This window comes from Dendrobates tinctorius, unplaced genomic scaffold, assembly GCF_039654945.1.
Source record: "Dendrobates tinctorius isolate UK_male_01 unplaced genomic scaffold, ASM3965494v1 ptg000357l, whole genome shotgun sequence".
Taxonomy (NCBI): Eukaryota; Metazoa; Chordata; class Amphibia; order Anura; family Dendrobatidae; genus Dendrobates; species Dendrobates tinctorius.
Window position 1 is genome coordinate 1,084,021 of NW_027362023.1, and position 15,171 is coordinate 1,099,191.

General features: G+C 55.2%; 1 protein-coding gene across 1 annotated transcript in view; it reads right to left on the reverse strand.

Annotated features, from left to right (window-relative positions):
* Nucleotides 1–5,627: 5,627 nt before the first annotated feature.
* Nucleotides 5,628–15,171, reverse strand: part of GNAI2 (G protein subunit alpha i2) — a 34,655-nt gene continuing 25,111 nt past the window's right edge. Inside the window, exons 3-9 of the mRNA XM_073562557.1 lie at nt 14,227–14,368; nt 13,108–13,268; nt 10,400–10,528; nt 8,921–9,050; nt 8,288–8,441; nt 7,267–7,464; nt 5,628–7,115 (exon numbers count right to left, since the gene is read on the reverse strand). Coding sequence (XP_073418658.1) covers nt 7,274–7,464; nt 8,288–8,441; nt 8,921–9,050; nt 10,400–10,528; nt 13,108–13,268; nt 14,227–14,368 — 907 coding nt within the window. The 3' untranslated portion in view covers nt 5,628–7,115; nt 7,267–7,273. The remainder of the gene's footprint in view (nt 7,116–7,266; nt 7,465–8,287; nt 8,442–8,920; nt 9,051–10,399; nt 10,529–13,107; nt 13,269–14,226; nt 14,369–15,171) is intronic.

The window sequence follows — 15,171 nt, forward strand, 5'->3', positions numbered from 1 at the left end:
AAGGGGGCGGATGTGATAAGGGGGCGGATGTGATAAGGGGGCGGATGTGATAAGGGGAGATGTGATAAGGGGAGATGTGATAAGGGGAGATGTGATAAGGGGAGATGTGATAAGGGGAGATGTGATAAGGGGAGATGTGATAAGGGGAGATGTGATAAGGGGGCGGATGTGATAAGGGGGCGGATGTGATAAGGGGAGATGTGATAAGGGGGCGGATGTGATAAGGGGGCGGATGTGATAAGGGGGCGGATGTGATAAGGGGGCGGATGTGATAAGGGGAGATGTGATAAGGGGTGATGTGATAAGGGGAGATGTGATAAGGGGGCGGATGTGATAAGGGGGCGGATGTGATAAGGGGGCGGATGTGATAAGGGGAGATGTGATAAGGGGTGATGTGATAAGGGGTGATGTGATAAGGGGTGATGTGATAAGGGGAGATGTGATAAGGGGGCGGATGTGATAAGGGGGCGGATGTGATAAGGGGGCGGATGTGATAAGGGGGCGGATGTGATAAGGGGGCGGATGTGATAAGGGGGCGGATGTGATAAGGGGGCGGATGTGATAAGGGGGCGGATGTGATAAGGGGGCGGATGTGATAAGGGGGCGGATGTGATAAGGGGGCGGATGTGATAAGGGGGCGGATGTGATAAGGGGGCGGATGTGATAAGGGGAGATGTGATAAAGGGAGATGTGATAAGGGGAGATGTGATAAGGGGAGATGTGATAAGGGGAGATGTGATAAGGGGAGATGTGATAAGGGGAGATGTGATAAGGGGAGATGTGATAAGGGGAGATGTGATAAGGGGAGATGTGATAAGGGGAGATGTGATAAGGGGAGATGTGATAAGGGGAGATGTGATAAGGGGTGATGTGATAAGGGGTGATGTGATAAGGGGAGTTGTGATAAGGGTGATGTGATAAGGGGAGATGTGATAAGGGGTGAAGTGGTAAGGGGAGATGTGATAAGGGGTGATGTGATAAGGGGAGTTGTGATAAGGGGAGATGTGATAAGGGGTGATGTGATAAAGGGAGATGTGATAAGGGGAGTTGTGATAAGGGGAGATGTGATAAGGGGAGTTGTGATAAGGGGAGATGTGATAAGGGGAGATGTGATAAGGGGAGATGTGATAAGGGGAGATGTGATAAGGGGTGATGTGATAAGGGGTGATGTGATAAGCGGAGTTGTGATAAGGGTGATGTGATAAGGGGAGATGTGATAAGGGGTGAAGTGGTAAGGGGAGATGTGATAAGGGGAGATGTGATAAGGGGTGATGTGATAAGGGGAGTTGTGATAAGGGGAGATGTGATAAGGGGAGATGTGATAAGGGGTGATGTGATAAAGGGAGATGTGATAAGGGGAGTTGTGATAAGGGGAGATGTGATAAGGGGAGATGTGATAAGGGGAGATGTGATAAGGGGAGATGTGATAAGGGGAGATGTGATAAGGGGAGATGTGATAAGGGGAGATGTGATAAGGGGTGATGTGATAAGGGGTGATGTGATAAGGGGTGTTGTGATAAGGGGTGATGTGATAAAGGGAGATGTGATAAGGGGAGTTGTGATAAGGGGAGTTGTGATAAGGGGTGATGTGATAAGGGGAGTTGTGATAAGGGGAGATGTGATAAGGGGTGATGTCATAAGGGGAGTTGTGATCAGGGGAGATGTGATCAGGGGTGATGTGATCAGGGGTGATGTGATAAGGGGAGATGTGATAAGGGGAGATGTGATAAGGGGTGATGTGATAAGGGGTGATGTGATAAGGGGTGATGTGATAAGGGGTGATGTGATAAGGGGTGATGTGATAAGGGGAGATGTGATAAGGGGAGATGTGATAAGGGGCGATGTGATAAGGGGCGATGTGATAAGGGGCGATGTGATAAGGGGCGATGTGATAAGGGGCGATGTGATAAGGGGCGATGTGATAAGGGGCGATGTGATAAGGGGCGATGTGATAAGGGGCGATGTGATAAGGGGCGATGTGATAAGGGGCGATGTGATAAAGGGCGATGTGATAAAGGGCGATGTGATAAAGGGCGATGTGATAAGGGGAGTTGTGATAAGGGGAGATGTGATAAGGGGTGATGTGATAAGGGGTGATGTGATAAGGGGTGATGTGATAAGGGGTGATGTGATAAGGGGAGATGTGATAAGGGGTGATGTGATAAGGGGTGATGTGATAAGGGGAGATGTGATAAGGGGAGATGTGATAAGGGGAGATGTGATAAGGGGTGATGTGATAAGGGGTGATGTGATAAAGGGTGATGTGATAAAGGGTGATGTGATAAAGGGAGTTGTGATAAGGGGTGATGTGATAAGGGGTGATGTGATAAGGGGTGATGTGATAAGGGGTGATGTGATAAGGGGTGATGTGATAAGGGGTGATGTGATAAGGGGTGATGTGATAAAGGGAGTTGTGATAAGGGGTGATGTGATAAGGGGTGATGTGATAAGGGGTGATGTGATAAGGGGTGATGTGATAAGGGGTGATGTGATAAGGGGTGATGTGATAAAGGGAGTTGTGATAAAGGGAGATGTGATAAAGGGAGATGTGATAAGGGGTGATGTGATAAAGGGAGTTGTGATAAAGGGAGTTGTGATAAGGGGTGATGTGATAAGGGGTGATGTGATAAGGGGTGATGTGATAAAGGGTGATGTGATAAAGGGTGATGTGATAAAGGGTGATGTGATAAAGGGAGTTGTAATAAGGGGTGATGTGATAAAGGGAGTTGTGATAAGGGGTGATGTGATAAAGGGTGATGTGATAAAGGGTGATGTGATAAAGGGAGTTGTAATAAGGGGTGATGTGATAAGGGGTGATGTAATAAGGGGTGATGTAATAAGGGGAGATGTGATAAAAGTTGTAATAAGGGGTGATGTAATAAAGGGTGATGTAATAAAGGGTGATGTAATAAGGGGAGTTGTAATAAGGGGTGATGTAATAAAGGGAGTTGTAATAAGGGGTGATGTAATAAGGGGAGATGTAATGAAGGGCGATGACCTCAGCCCACAATAGGGCACCGGGCTCGCTCTGTAACCCACTAAAAAAGGGGGAACAAGGGGTGGGGGGGACAGTGGGCATGAATCACATGTAAACCTCCAGGAGGTACTGTCCATGCTGGCCAAACGGGGTCAGTGAGAAATGGAAACCAATAACCATGGTGTCCTGGTATTGTCCAGCCAGAGGGGAGTGGGCTCCAATGTGTGAAATGTGCCATATAGGGTGAAATGGTGGCTCAGTGGTTACCACTGTACTGTATATAAGGGGTGTGGTCTCATCATTATATCAGTGATGTCATTGCCGGGGGCGGGGCTGATAACCTCTCATGTATACAGGTTGTCAGCAGTGTCAGGGGTGGGGCTGGAGTATAAGGGGTGTGGCCTCATCATTATGTCATCGTTGGGGGTGGGGCTGATAACCTCTCACATGTATACAGGCAGCGGTGGTAGATGAGGGGCGTATACAGTGTCTGTTCACATTCTGTTGCTTATTTTTTTCCATGTTATTTATGGCTGCACTGACCCCTGCAAGGAGCCGGGTGCTAAATCTCTTTCCAGCTGTGCATCATATTGTTTTACACATAGGGTTACCTTTATAAATGGGTGTGGCTTACAGTGAAGGGGCGTGGCTTCTCAGCCTGCTTTGTGACTCACGGTTGTAGCACAAAGTAATCCAATAGATGGCGTAAACTTAGACTGGACGGTCCTAACCTCCTCCAGATGCGAGCTCTATGCCAAATCCGATGCATCACACTGTCTGGGCGCAGTGTATCCGTATTATTGCACTCCGGCGGTATTATACACGTGGTGTCTGCTCCGTGTTGTCACCTTCCACCAGGTCTTTTCCTATAGACAGGCTTCATGCTGCAGTTTGTTCACTGACCACTAGATGTCAGCATATCATACATTTTTATAGCCAGCTGTGAAAGTGCACAAAGGGTTAATAACCAAGTGATCATCATAAGGCAGAGCCGGGGTCACACTTGTGTAGAGGACACTGGCCAGACCCCCGGGGGTCACTGCCATTCACGTGTAATGCCCCTGTCTGGCCCCAGCCTACGAGAAGGCAGAGATGCTGGATACAGATTTAACCTATGACCCTCGGATCCGAGCTGGAGGAGCGATGGAGCCAGGTTATAGTTTAGGTTTTTCTCTTGAGAACTGTACTGGAATTACATGTTGGCACCAGCGCGATCATTGTGGTGGTGTACAGGGTTGATTCATTGCCGCCATTTATCCCGTATTGATCTAGGGCAGCTAGCATTACCTGCCACAGGTGTAGTCAGGACCACGGCTGCCTGAGCCCACCGCGCGATCTGTGCAGAGCGGGTTACAGGTTACCCATCAGCTTTGGTTCAATAACCTGATTGGCACTAAACGACAGCCATCGATTAATCTGTGTGAACAGACACATAGCCACATGAGATCCACCATTCATAATAGGGGATGTCACAGCTCACCTCCTCCTGCACTGCTGGGGTCACAGGAACTTCCTGACCAATGACACTGCACGGACTGTACTCCTAGTAGCATTACAGTCTACGAGAGAGAGGGGCAGAACCGCCTATCACAGGTGCCGCTGATGACTGCACAGCTCCTGCTAGTTATAATGGAGGCGGCAGCTCAGACTCCAGCCGGTAATAGGATAATCAAGGTCCTCCTTCTCAGCAGGAGAGATGGTACCAGCCTTATCCGGTCCTGTGAGAAGAGTATAGCGGAGACGTTACAACACTGCACTGTATATGGAGGAGGGCGACAGCAGCAGAAATAGGGGAAAGATTGCTGCTTCTAAACCGTTACGTTCTCAGGGGCCCCAAATACGCATGTACTTTCCATACATCCACGAGTCTCATACGGGTGTTTTTCATGGATTGCACACATGCTCGTTATAGTATGCCGTGTAGAAGAAAAAGCACACAGGTCTGAACGAGACCTTAAAGGGAATCTGTCCCCCCTTTTTTGAGATATCATATGATATCATTCAGTTGTGTGTCACATAAGGATTCTCTTAGTGCTTTTGCTTCCCCCTGACCCCGCACCTTTCATGCATAAATACCTTCTTTATATCGGTTCAGATGTATGTAAACTCCCACGGTCCGGTCCAGTGGGCGGGGCTTATTAACCTGCTCCCCCCCGTCTTGCTTAGCGCATTTCTTCTTGTGTAGAGCAAGACAGGGAGGGGGGGAGCAGGTGAATAAGCCCCGCCCACTGGACCGGACAGCGGCAGTTTACATACATCTGAGCCGATATAAAGAAGGTATTTATGCATGAAAGGTGCGGGGTCAGGGGGAAGCAAAAGTACTAAGAGAATCCTTATGTGACACACAACTGAATATCATTATATGATATCTCAAAAAAGGGGGGACAGATTCCCTTTAAAGGGTCATCACAGCGAGGGGCTCCAGGACCCTGCTGCATTCTGGGCTAGGAGTCTCCAGAACATTGTATATCTGTATATAGCAGAGGCGATCATGCCCCCAACACACGAGGACGCTAGAGACCCCCCGTCTGGATTCCTTTGTACCGGCATCCAGTAATCTGGCACAGGATGGGTTTATTGTGGCCTCACAGGAAGGGAACCTGTTGTAACCTCACCATGTCGCGGCGGCCGTAAGCCAAGAGTCCGGGAACAATTTCTACATTTTATTATTTAAAACTTTGTGAACAAATTTCAGAGAAAAAAAAAACTATTAAAAGTTTAGTGGGGAAGCAGCAGCGCAAAAAAGCAATGTACATCACCCCCGAGGTAAGGGACGGGCGGCCAAACACGGAGAAGCCCGAGCTGAGCGGAGGCCCTGCGGCCTCACACCTCAGAGGCTGCCACTGTCCAGCCGACAGGGGGCGCCAGCCACACGCTAGAGGGTGCCAGCCTGACGCTAGGGGGCGCCGGCTGCTGTCCTACATTTGGTCCAAGTCTCCGTTGCCATCTCATTAGTCACTTTCTCCCCCTCCGGATCACGAGCCGGGGGTCCACATAACCTCAGGAAAATAAATTAAGCTCATGGAGGCCCTTACGTCTGATTAACTTCTTCACTGCCAGAGTGGACGGTCACATCAACCATGACCCCTGACCAATGAAGAGCTGGATCAGACGCCATCGGCCCAGAGATTGGGGCTCATGAAGGGGGTTCAGGTCTGGAAATGTGGAGAGCAGTGGATTGTGGGACTTCATTACAGCAAAGAGCGTGAAGTGAGGTGGGAGGAGGGGAACCTCGAGATGGAGGAGGTTACTGGAGGCAGCTGTTATAATCTGCTGTTATCTGCTGAGCTACAGCTGGAATATTTAGATACAACATAAAACATTAAAAAAATAAAAACCACACAGAAGAGCTGAAGGCACAAAAGCTACAGGTAATGATCTCCGGGGGTCCAAAAACCGTCACCCCCGGCAGGCGGAGGAGCAGTGCTGCCGGCCCCTCGCCGAGAGCCCGGGTTCACTTACTTTTCTCTACCACACCCTTTCTCTTACAGTAATGCGAGTTTTGTGGGACAGGGTGATCCGCCATTGATGACGTGGGGGGGGGGCAGATTGGCCGGCGGGTGGCTGTCGCTCTCGGCCCCCGTCAGGCAAGGAAATTATTATGGTACAGAAAAAAACAATGCAGGAAACAGTCGCAAACCAGAGAGCTGCGCAGGGTTAACTCATCCCTGGTCAAAGATGGGTTAAAGCTGCGGACATGCCATGGTTCTGCACTGATGGCCGCCATGTGTTTCTTGTAATCAAGGAGTTAATAATCGCTGTGTAATTGTTGCATGCTCAGAGGACGCTCTGCTGCTGCGGCGGACGACGCACGCAATGAAGTCCACGGCAATCCAGGAATAAGGCTGCGGGAAATCCAACCATCGGCGCCAATCTGCAGCCGCGCCGGGACACAGGCTGTGCGTTTATCATCTGCAGAAATAAAAATGGCCACTCGTATAGGAGGCAGAGGGGAGTGTAGGCAGAAGGGGTTAATAATCCAACGTGGCAAAGCTCAGCCTTGCAGAGTGCTGCTCCCGCCGCAGACCCCATCCAGCAGAGGAAAGGTTAATTACAAGACACTCGGGATAAAAACTGTAGAATCCAGAAGAGGCGGCAAATCTGTGCTCCCCGTGTCCTGCCAACGTCACCAGCGGCCCTGCCAGAAGAAGAAGAAGCAGCCGTCAGCCACCAACACAGGAGGAACTACTGCCCCCATCAGCCTCTACCCAGCATTACATGCAGCCATGGCACCTGCTGACTGGGGGGTATGTACAGGGTATGCCCCCCGCCACCCATGGGACCCTCACCCTGGGCTTAGAAAAGACCACAATCCTTCAGGTTATTCTTGATGATCACATCAGTCACCGCATCAAACACAAACTGGACGTTTTTGGTGTCGGTGGCGCAGGTGAAGTGCGTGTAGATCTCCTTGGTGTCGCGCCTCTTGTTCAGATCCTCAAACTTGCTCTGGATGTAGCTGGCGGCCTCATCATACAGGTTCGCACCTGCGGGAGGAAGCAGACATTATTGGGAAGTTACGATACAAGGGGCGGCCAAAGACTAATCCCACAAACGCCCCAATATGAACAAGCCCCGGGCCGCGGGACTAGAGCCGGGCCGCGGGACTAGAGCCGGGCCGCGGGACTAGAGCCGGGCCGCGGGACTAGAGCCGGGCCGCGGGACTAGCGCCTGGCCGCGGGACAAGCGCCTGGCCGCGGGACAAGCGCCTGGCCGCGGGACAAGCGCCTGGCCGCGGGACAAGCGCCTGGCCGCGGGACAAGCGCCTGGCCGCGGGACAAGCGCCTGGCCGCGGGAGAAGCGCCTGGCCGCGGGACAAGAGCCTGGCCGCGGGACAAGAGCCTGGCCGCGGGACAAGAGCCTGGCCGCGGGACAAGAGCCTGGCCGCGGGACAAGAGCCTGGCCGCGGGACAAGCCCGTGGGCGAGCAGCGGCGTTTGGGCCCTGGAGCAGGGGCCACATTTTATGACTTTTACTGGACAGCAATGCCTCAGGTCATCGCAGAGGGGGCGTCCAAGCTCAGAACCCCTTCATAGCCCTCACATGGGTGCTCCAGGACGTACCAACCTGCTCCAGAGCAGAGACTGTGGTGAAAGTACCCAGCGCTGACGAGGGCTCCCCCCGCTATAACCTATTCCTCAGAAGAGGGAGGAGTCTCAAAAGGAAAGAATGGAGGAAAGAAGAAAAAAAGTGCGAAGTCACAGCGCAAAGGTTAGTGGCAGATCAATGCATCCAGGACGTGGCACCGACCGCTGCTGACAATGGAGGACACACATGACAAGAGCCGGTGCTCTGGTCGGCGTCATCTCACCCGTGTATTCTGGGAAGCAGATGGTGAGCGGACTGTGGATGATCTTCTCCTCAAACAGATCCTTCTTATTGAGGAAGAGGATGATGGACGTCTCTGTGAACCATTTATTGTTGCAGATGCTGTCAAAGAGCTTCATGCTCTCATGCATTCGGTTCTGTGGAAAAGAAAAAAAAAAACAACATGGAGGCACAGCCCAGCGCAAACCGGCGCAACCTCACAGCCCAGCGCAAACCGGCGCAACCCCACAGCCCAGCGCAAACCGGCACAACCTCACAGCCCAGCGCAAACCGGCACAACCTCACAGCCCGGCGCAACCTCACAGCCCAGCGCAAACCGGCGCAACCTCACAGCTGAGTGCAAAGATGTATGATATGATGACAACCATGACCTCACACCAGGCCGTGATAATGTGCATCCATGTGACATCACAGATACACAGCAGGGTATGAAGTCTTTTACTCCCAGCAACATCAAGGCTGACACAGGAGTAGGAGATGGATGATCGTTTCCAGCCAAGGACACAACAGTAATGGCTGCCGAGACATCACCATTGTCACCGTACAGCCAGGACTTGGATCTGGGCGTCAGACGATATGACGCAGGGCCTGGATCTGCAATCACAGCGTCACTCACCATCTCCTCGTCTTCTGCCAGGACAAGATCGTAAGCGCTGAGAGCCACACAGAAGATGATGGCCGTCACCCCCTCGAAGCAGTGAATCCACTTCTTCCTCTCCGATCTCTGTCCCCCGACATCAAACATTCTGCAATAAAAGGAAGTGAAGAAACATCTGAGAATCGGTTTCCTGAACTCGTTATCGACTTGTGCAACTTCCAGGTCAGATGTCAGCGTGCGGAGAAATTGCCGACACAGCGAAGAGCAGCAAACCTCCTAATCAGAGCCGAGCCAAGCGCACCGCAGTCTGCTCCAGCTGTAGAGGCAGTTACACTGTGTGGAGGGGACCACCAGGGGGCAGCGCTCCTCCGTACACTGTATGAAGGGGACCACCAGGGGGTGGCGCTCCTCCTCACACTGTATGGAGGGTCCGGACCACCAGGGGGGCGGCCCTCCTCCGTACACTGTATGGAGGGTCCGGACCACCAGGGGGCAGCGCTCCTCCGTACACTTATGGAGGGGATCACCAGGGGGCGGCGCTCCTCCGTACCCTTATGGAGGGGATCACCAGGGGGCGGCGCTCCTCCGCACACTGTATGGAGGGTCCGGACCACCAGGGGGCAGCGCTCCTCCGTACACTTATGGAGGGGATCACCAGGGGGCGGCGCTCCTCCGTACACTTATGGAGGGGATCACCAGGGGGCGGCGCTCCTCCGCACACTGTATTGAGGGGATCACCAGGGGGCGGCGCTCCTCCGCACACTGTATGGAGGGTCCGAACCACCAGGGGGCAGCGCTCCTCCGTACACTTATGGAGGGGATCACCAGGGGGCGGCGCTCCTCCGTACACTTATGGAGGGGATCACCAGGGGGCGGCGCTCCTCCGTACACTTATGGAGGGGATCACCAGGGGGCGGCGCTCCTCCGCACACTGTATTGAGGGGATCACCAGGGGGCGGCGCTCCTCCGCACACTGTATGGAGGGTCCAGACCACCAGGGGGCAGCGCTCCTCCGTACACTTATGGAGGGGATCACCAGGGGGCGGCGCTCCTCCGTACACTTATGGAGGGGATCACCAGGGGGCGGCGCTCCTCCGTACACTTATGGAGGGGATCACCAGGGGGCGGCGCTCCTCCGCACACTGTATGGAGGGTCCGAACCACCAGGGGGCAGCGCTCCTCTGTACACTTATGGAGGGGATCACCAGGGGGCGGCGCTCCTCCGTACACTTATGGAGGGGATCACCAGGGGGCGGCGCTCCTCCGCACACTGTATGGAGGGTCCGAACCACCAGGGGGCAGCGCTCCTCCGTACACTGTATTGAGGGGATGTCACGGTCACAGATGAGCGACGCCGTTCGTGCTCCCCACTCCACACTTCCTGCCTTCTCGGTTCAGAGACAGATGAATGGCAGCAGTAACGATATCTGGAAGGAGGAGACGCCGGGGTTCGAGGCAGGACGGGCGGCATCATGGGGTCACCCGTCAGATACGCACTTGAAGTGCAGATCTTTGAAGGTGAAGTGCGTCTCCACAATCCCGGTGGTCTTCACTCTGGTCCTCAGCACGTCCTGCTGGGTGGGCACGTAGTCCGACCGGGCGATCCGCTCCAGATCATTCAGGTAGCTGTGGAGAGAATGAGACACCGCTCACATCCCTGTAATCTGGCATCTGATAATCCGGCGGCACAGACGGGGGGGGGGGATTTCATCGCTTCAGTAACTTTTACCTTCTCTCCTCATTATCTCAGCAGTAAACAAGCCGCTAATTAATTACAGAACGTCTCTGACACGCGGCGCTCCGCTCTGCGAGGCCTCGACTTGTCGCTGCCCCGGTGGGGATGACTGCACTTTCGAGCAATGACTCCCGCGGGGGCCCTCACTTACCGCCCTGCTAATTAATATTGATTTGACCTCGTTATTGGCCCTAATGAGCCACTCACGCAGCTGCCGCAGCACCCGGAGCCAAGCTCATTATGGAGGAGACACTTAGCGTGTTAACCCCGGAGGGGTCGAGCTGCAAACAAGACCCTGGGGGCTCGCTGCAGAGCAAACATGGCAGGTGTGGCACGATGCCTCCCATTGTTAGCCGCCATCTTGTCATCCTACGACTCCGCAGATCACATCCCGGGGTCCGGAGTACCACCAGCACAAAGCAGGTAAGGTAATGAGAACGTCGCCCCTCCCCCAACAAAACAGAGCGGGGGGGGGCACAAAATTTGCATTTCTTTTTTTCGCCCAGTTTGTTTTGAAGCACTCCGGCCAGAAAACACGTCAGGATCCCCTTACATGGGACTTCCAGGCCCAGCACCTCATGCAAATCCTGCTTTGCATTTCCATAATTTGCCATTAACCTCTTATCTGTTGGAGGGAAAACCACATTACATCAGAGCGGGAAAAGAAAAATCAGATTTCAAGGGCCGGCGCAGCGTTCTGCAAGTACAGAATTCTAGAACGGGAAGTTCTGCAGAATTTCTAGTGGACGTCGTTACCATTTCTGTTTGCCCTCTGACCTCGTCCTGCTCACACAGCTGCAGAGCCTGGGGTACAACGTGTAAGCGCAGCCGCAGTGTGCAGCGGAGGAGGACGGGCGATGATGCCGCCATGTTTACAGTGGATCCTGAATGGCACCCAGCTTTCCTACTTGGAGGGACGAGACCATTCTGCCTTTTCTGCTCCTGGGAGTTAACTAGCCCAGGGCCGCAGATCTTCATCCCTGACCACTCATCCTCAGCAGGAAAGGGTTAATCCTGCCGCCGCCAACACCCAGAAACTTCCTGGGATCATTTGCCTCTTGGAACAAGTTACATGCAAATCAGTTTTCTGATACGTCAGACTCCGCCCCTCCCCACAGGCCCGCCCCCACCCCGCGTTCACCTACAGTGTAAATACTGAGTCCGACCAAAACTGCAAATCACGCGGCAACGGTAAATCTTCACCAAAGAGCCTGACTGAACTACAACCCCCAGCATCTGCACCCACAATCAACCCCACTGGTAGATAAGTGCCCCCATCTCCTGCCAGGATCACACTCCGCATGGGGCCTCCACCAGAAACAGTCAGAAGCCATAGAAATCGCCAGAGGCCGCCCCCCCAGGACCGCCAGAGCCGGCCCTTCCCCAGGACCGCCAGAGCCGGCCCTTCCCCAGGACCGCCAGAGCCGGCCCCTCCCAGGACCGCCAGAGCCCCCCCCAGGACCGCCCCCTCCCTGGACCGCCAGAGCCGCCCCCTCCCCGGACCGCCAGAGCCGCCCCCTCCCCGGACCGCCAGAGCCGGCCCCCTCCCCAGGACCGCCAGAGCCGGCCCCCTCCCCAGGACCGCCAGAGCCGGCCCCCTCCCCAGGACCGCCAGAGCCGGCCCCCTCCCCAGGACCGCCAGAGCCGGCCCCCTCCCCAGGACCGCCAGAGCCGGCCCCCTCCCCAGGACCGCCAGAGCCGGCCCCCTCCCCAGGACCGCCAGAGCCGGCCCCCTCCCCAGGACCGCCAGAGCCGGCCCCCTCCCCAGGACCGCCAGAGCTGGCCCCTCCCCAGGACCGCCAGAGCCGGCCCCTCCCCCCCAGGACCGCCAGAGCCGGCCCCTCCCCCCAGGACCGCCAGAGCCGGACCCTCCCCCCCAGGACCGCCAGAGCCGGACCCTCCCCCCCAGGACCGCGACGAAAGAACCACGGCAAGTTCATGCAACACAAGCCCTTAATATTCAGAATGCCATAAATTGTCAGCGCCGGCAGCTCCGCGGGGACCACTGAGAATCTGGCGACTTTATCATCAGTTTGGCACCAGATGGCGGCACAATCTCTGAAATGTCGCAATGGTTTTACGAATCACACAGTTGCACAAGAACGTGGCGACTTCGGTGTTCTCACGGTATCTCTGGTGACTTTCTTAAAAATGGGTGCAGTGTTATGGCGAGGGAGCGCGGCCGACCAGTTTCTGAGAATACGTCACAAGTGTACGGCCGCTGCTGACTGGCGCTCAGATCTGTCCTTGGCGCACAGCAGCCATGAAGAGGCGCACTCGCTCCTCTGGGGGAATTTGATGCCCCTTCCCTGAGGGCACCATAACCGTCATGATGACTCGGAGTGTTGGCGTTTTTAGTTTTTGCCATTTCCAAGATCTCTGCTTGCTGTCACGATTGAGGTATGACTGTTTGGGCAGCATCGGTGCACCCCCCGCCCCGTCACATGCGCGCACTCTGCACGGCACTCACTAGGCAGCGGAGTCGTTGAGCTGGTATTCGCGGGAGCGGTTGAAGCAGGCCTGCACACCCTGATCTGCCCACAGTCTGCGGATCACTCCCGCCAGGTCGTCCGGCATGATCCCCTGCTCCTCCGCTGTGCACGACAATGCAAACAGCTGCCGGGCGTCATCCTGTGAATGGAGAGGGGACAAGAGTCAACACAAGAAGGGGCAAATGCTGGAGATGGGCGGCAGGACGCCAGGAACAGGGGGGGTAATCTGGGCTCAGTTTCGCCAAGCGTTTATGGGGAGAGGGGAATAAACTGCTATCAGATCCCAATGGTGGCTTATAAGTAGGATAAAGGGTTAGGCATGCCCGATCCTTCTTACCTGACATCATATAGACTGTAGAGGTGGCCGACCGGCCAACATACACCTAATGTGAATGGCGGCTTTAGTCACAGAGGAATCCCATGTAACCACCATGTCCGGGCTGCGAGACCCCCGAGGCCAGGCTGAGAATGCGGTCATGTGACTAGCCGGGCTCGCACGGTCCTACACTCTGCCCCTTTGGTTGTATGGGCCCATGACGCATCGTGCAGTTGGGGTCCCGGCAGTGTTACATCATTTCCCCGGCTGTGGTTTACGTATCCTGGAGATAATTAGCTGGAGGAGGCGCAGCCAACGGGGACGGGGTAATCTAATTAGGAGTGGATCCTGGGAGCCGGCACCCTGGCAGAGCCGCGTCCTCATTACGCTTCACGGCGCGGGGTTGTGGCCATCATGAGAACTTCTCTGGCATTCATTCGACACACGGGGGGTGGGGGGGGGCACGCACACAGGAGGAGGGGGGCACGCACACCGGGGAGGGGGGGTGCACGCACACCGGGGAAGAGGGGGGGGGGGCAGGCACAGGAGGAGGGGGGGGGCAGGCACACAGGAGGAGGGGGGGCACGCACACAGGAGGAGGGGGGGTGCACGCACACCGGGGAAGGGGGGGGGGGCAGGCACACCAGGAGGGGGGGGGCAGGCACACAGGAGGAGGGGGGGCACGCACACAGGAGGAGGGGAGGTGCACGCACACCGGGGAAGAGGGGGGGGCAGGCACACAGGAGGAGGGGGGGCACGCACAGGAGGAGGGGATACTGACTGCTCTGGCCGTGTCTCCAAAGTCTATCTTCAGATTCCCCATGGCCTTTATTATGGCCATTATGGACTGGATGGTGTTGCTGTAAACCACAGCTCGGTACTGCCGGCATTCCTCCTCCGAGTATCCGTCCTCATGGATAATCCTGGAAAGATTACACAAAGTAAACATCCGGGAATACAAGGGAAGACACCCTGCGAGCCAGACGAGGAGGTCCGAACCTGGGAAATTCACAACCAGCCCCCTAATACAGGGTACTCTAGGCGCCCGGGGACAGATTATGTGGTACTATAGGTGCCTGGGCACAGATTAAATGGTACTCTAGGCGCCCGGGCACAGATTATGTGTTACTCGAGGCGCCTGGGCACAGATTATGTGGTACTCGAGGCGCCTGGGCACAGATTATGTGGTACTCGAGGCGCCTGGGCACAGATTATGTGGTACTCGAGGCGCCCGGGCACAGATTATGTGGTACTCGAGGCGCCCGGGCACAGATTATGTGGTACTCGAGGCGCCCGGGCACAGATTATGTGGTACTCGAGGCGCCCGGGCACAGATTATGTGGTACTCGAGGCACCCGGGCACAGATTATGTGGTACTCGAGGCACCCGGGCACAGATTATGTGGTACTCTAGGCGCCCGGGCACAGATTATGTGGTACTCTAGGCGCCCGGGCACAGATTATGTGGTACTCTAGGCGCCCGGGCACAGATTATGTGGTAGTCGAGGCGCCCGGGCACAGATTATGTGGTACTCGAGGCGCCCGGGCACAGATTATGTGGTACTCGAGGCGCCCGGGCACAGATTATGTGGTACTCGAGGCGCCTGGGCACAGATTATGTGGTACTCGAGGCGCCTGGGCACAGATTGTGGTACTCGAGGCGCCTGGGCACAGATTATGTGGTACTCGAGGCGCCTGGGCACAGATTATGTGGTACTCGAGGCGCC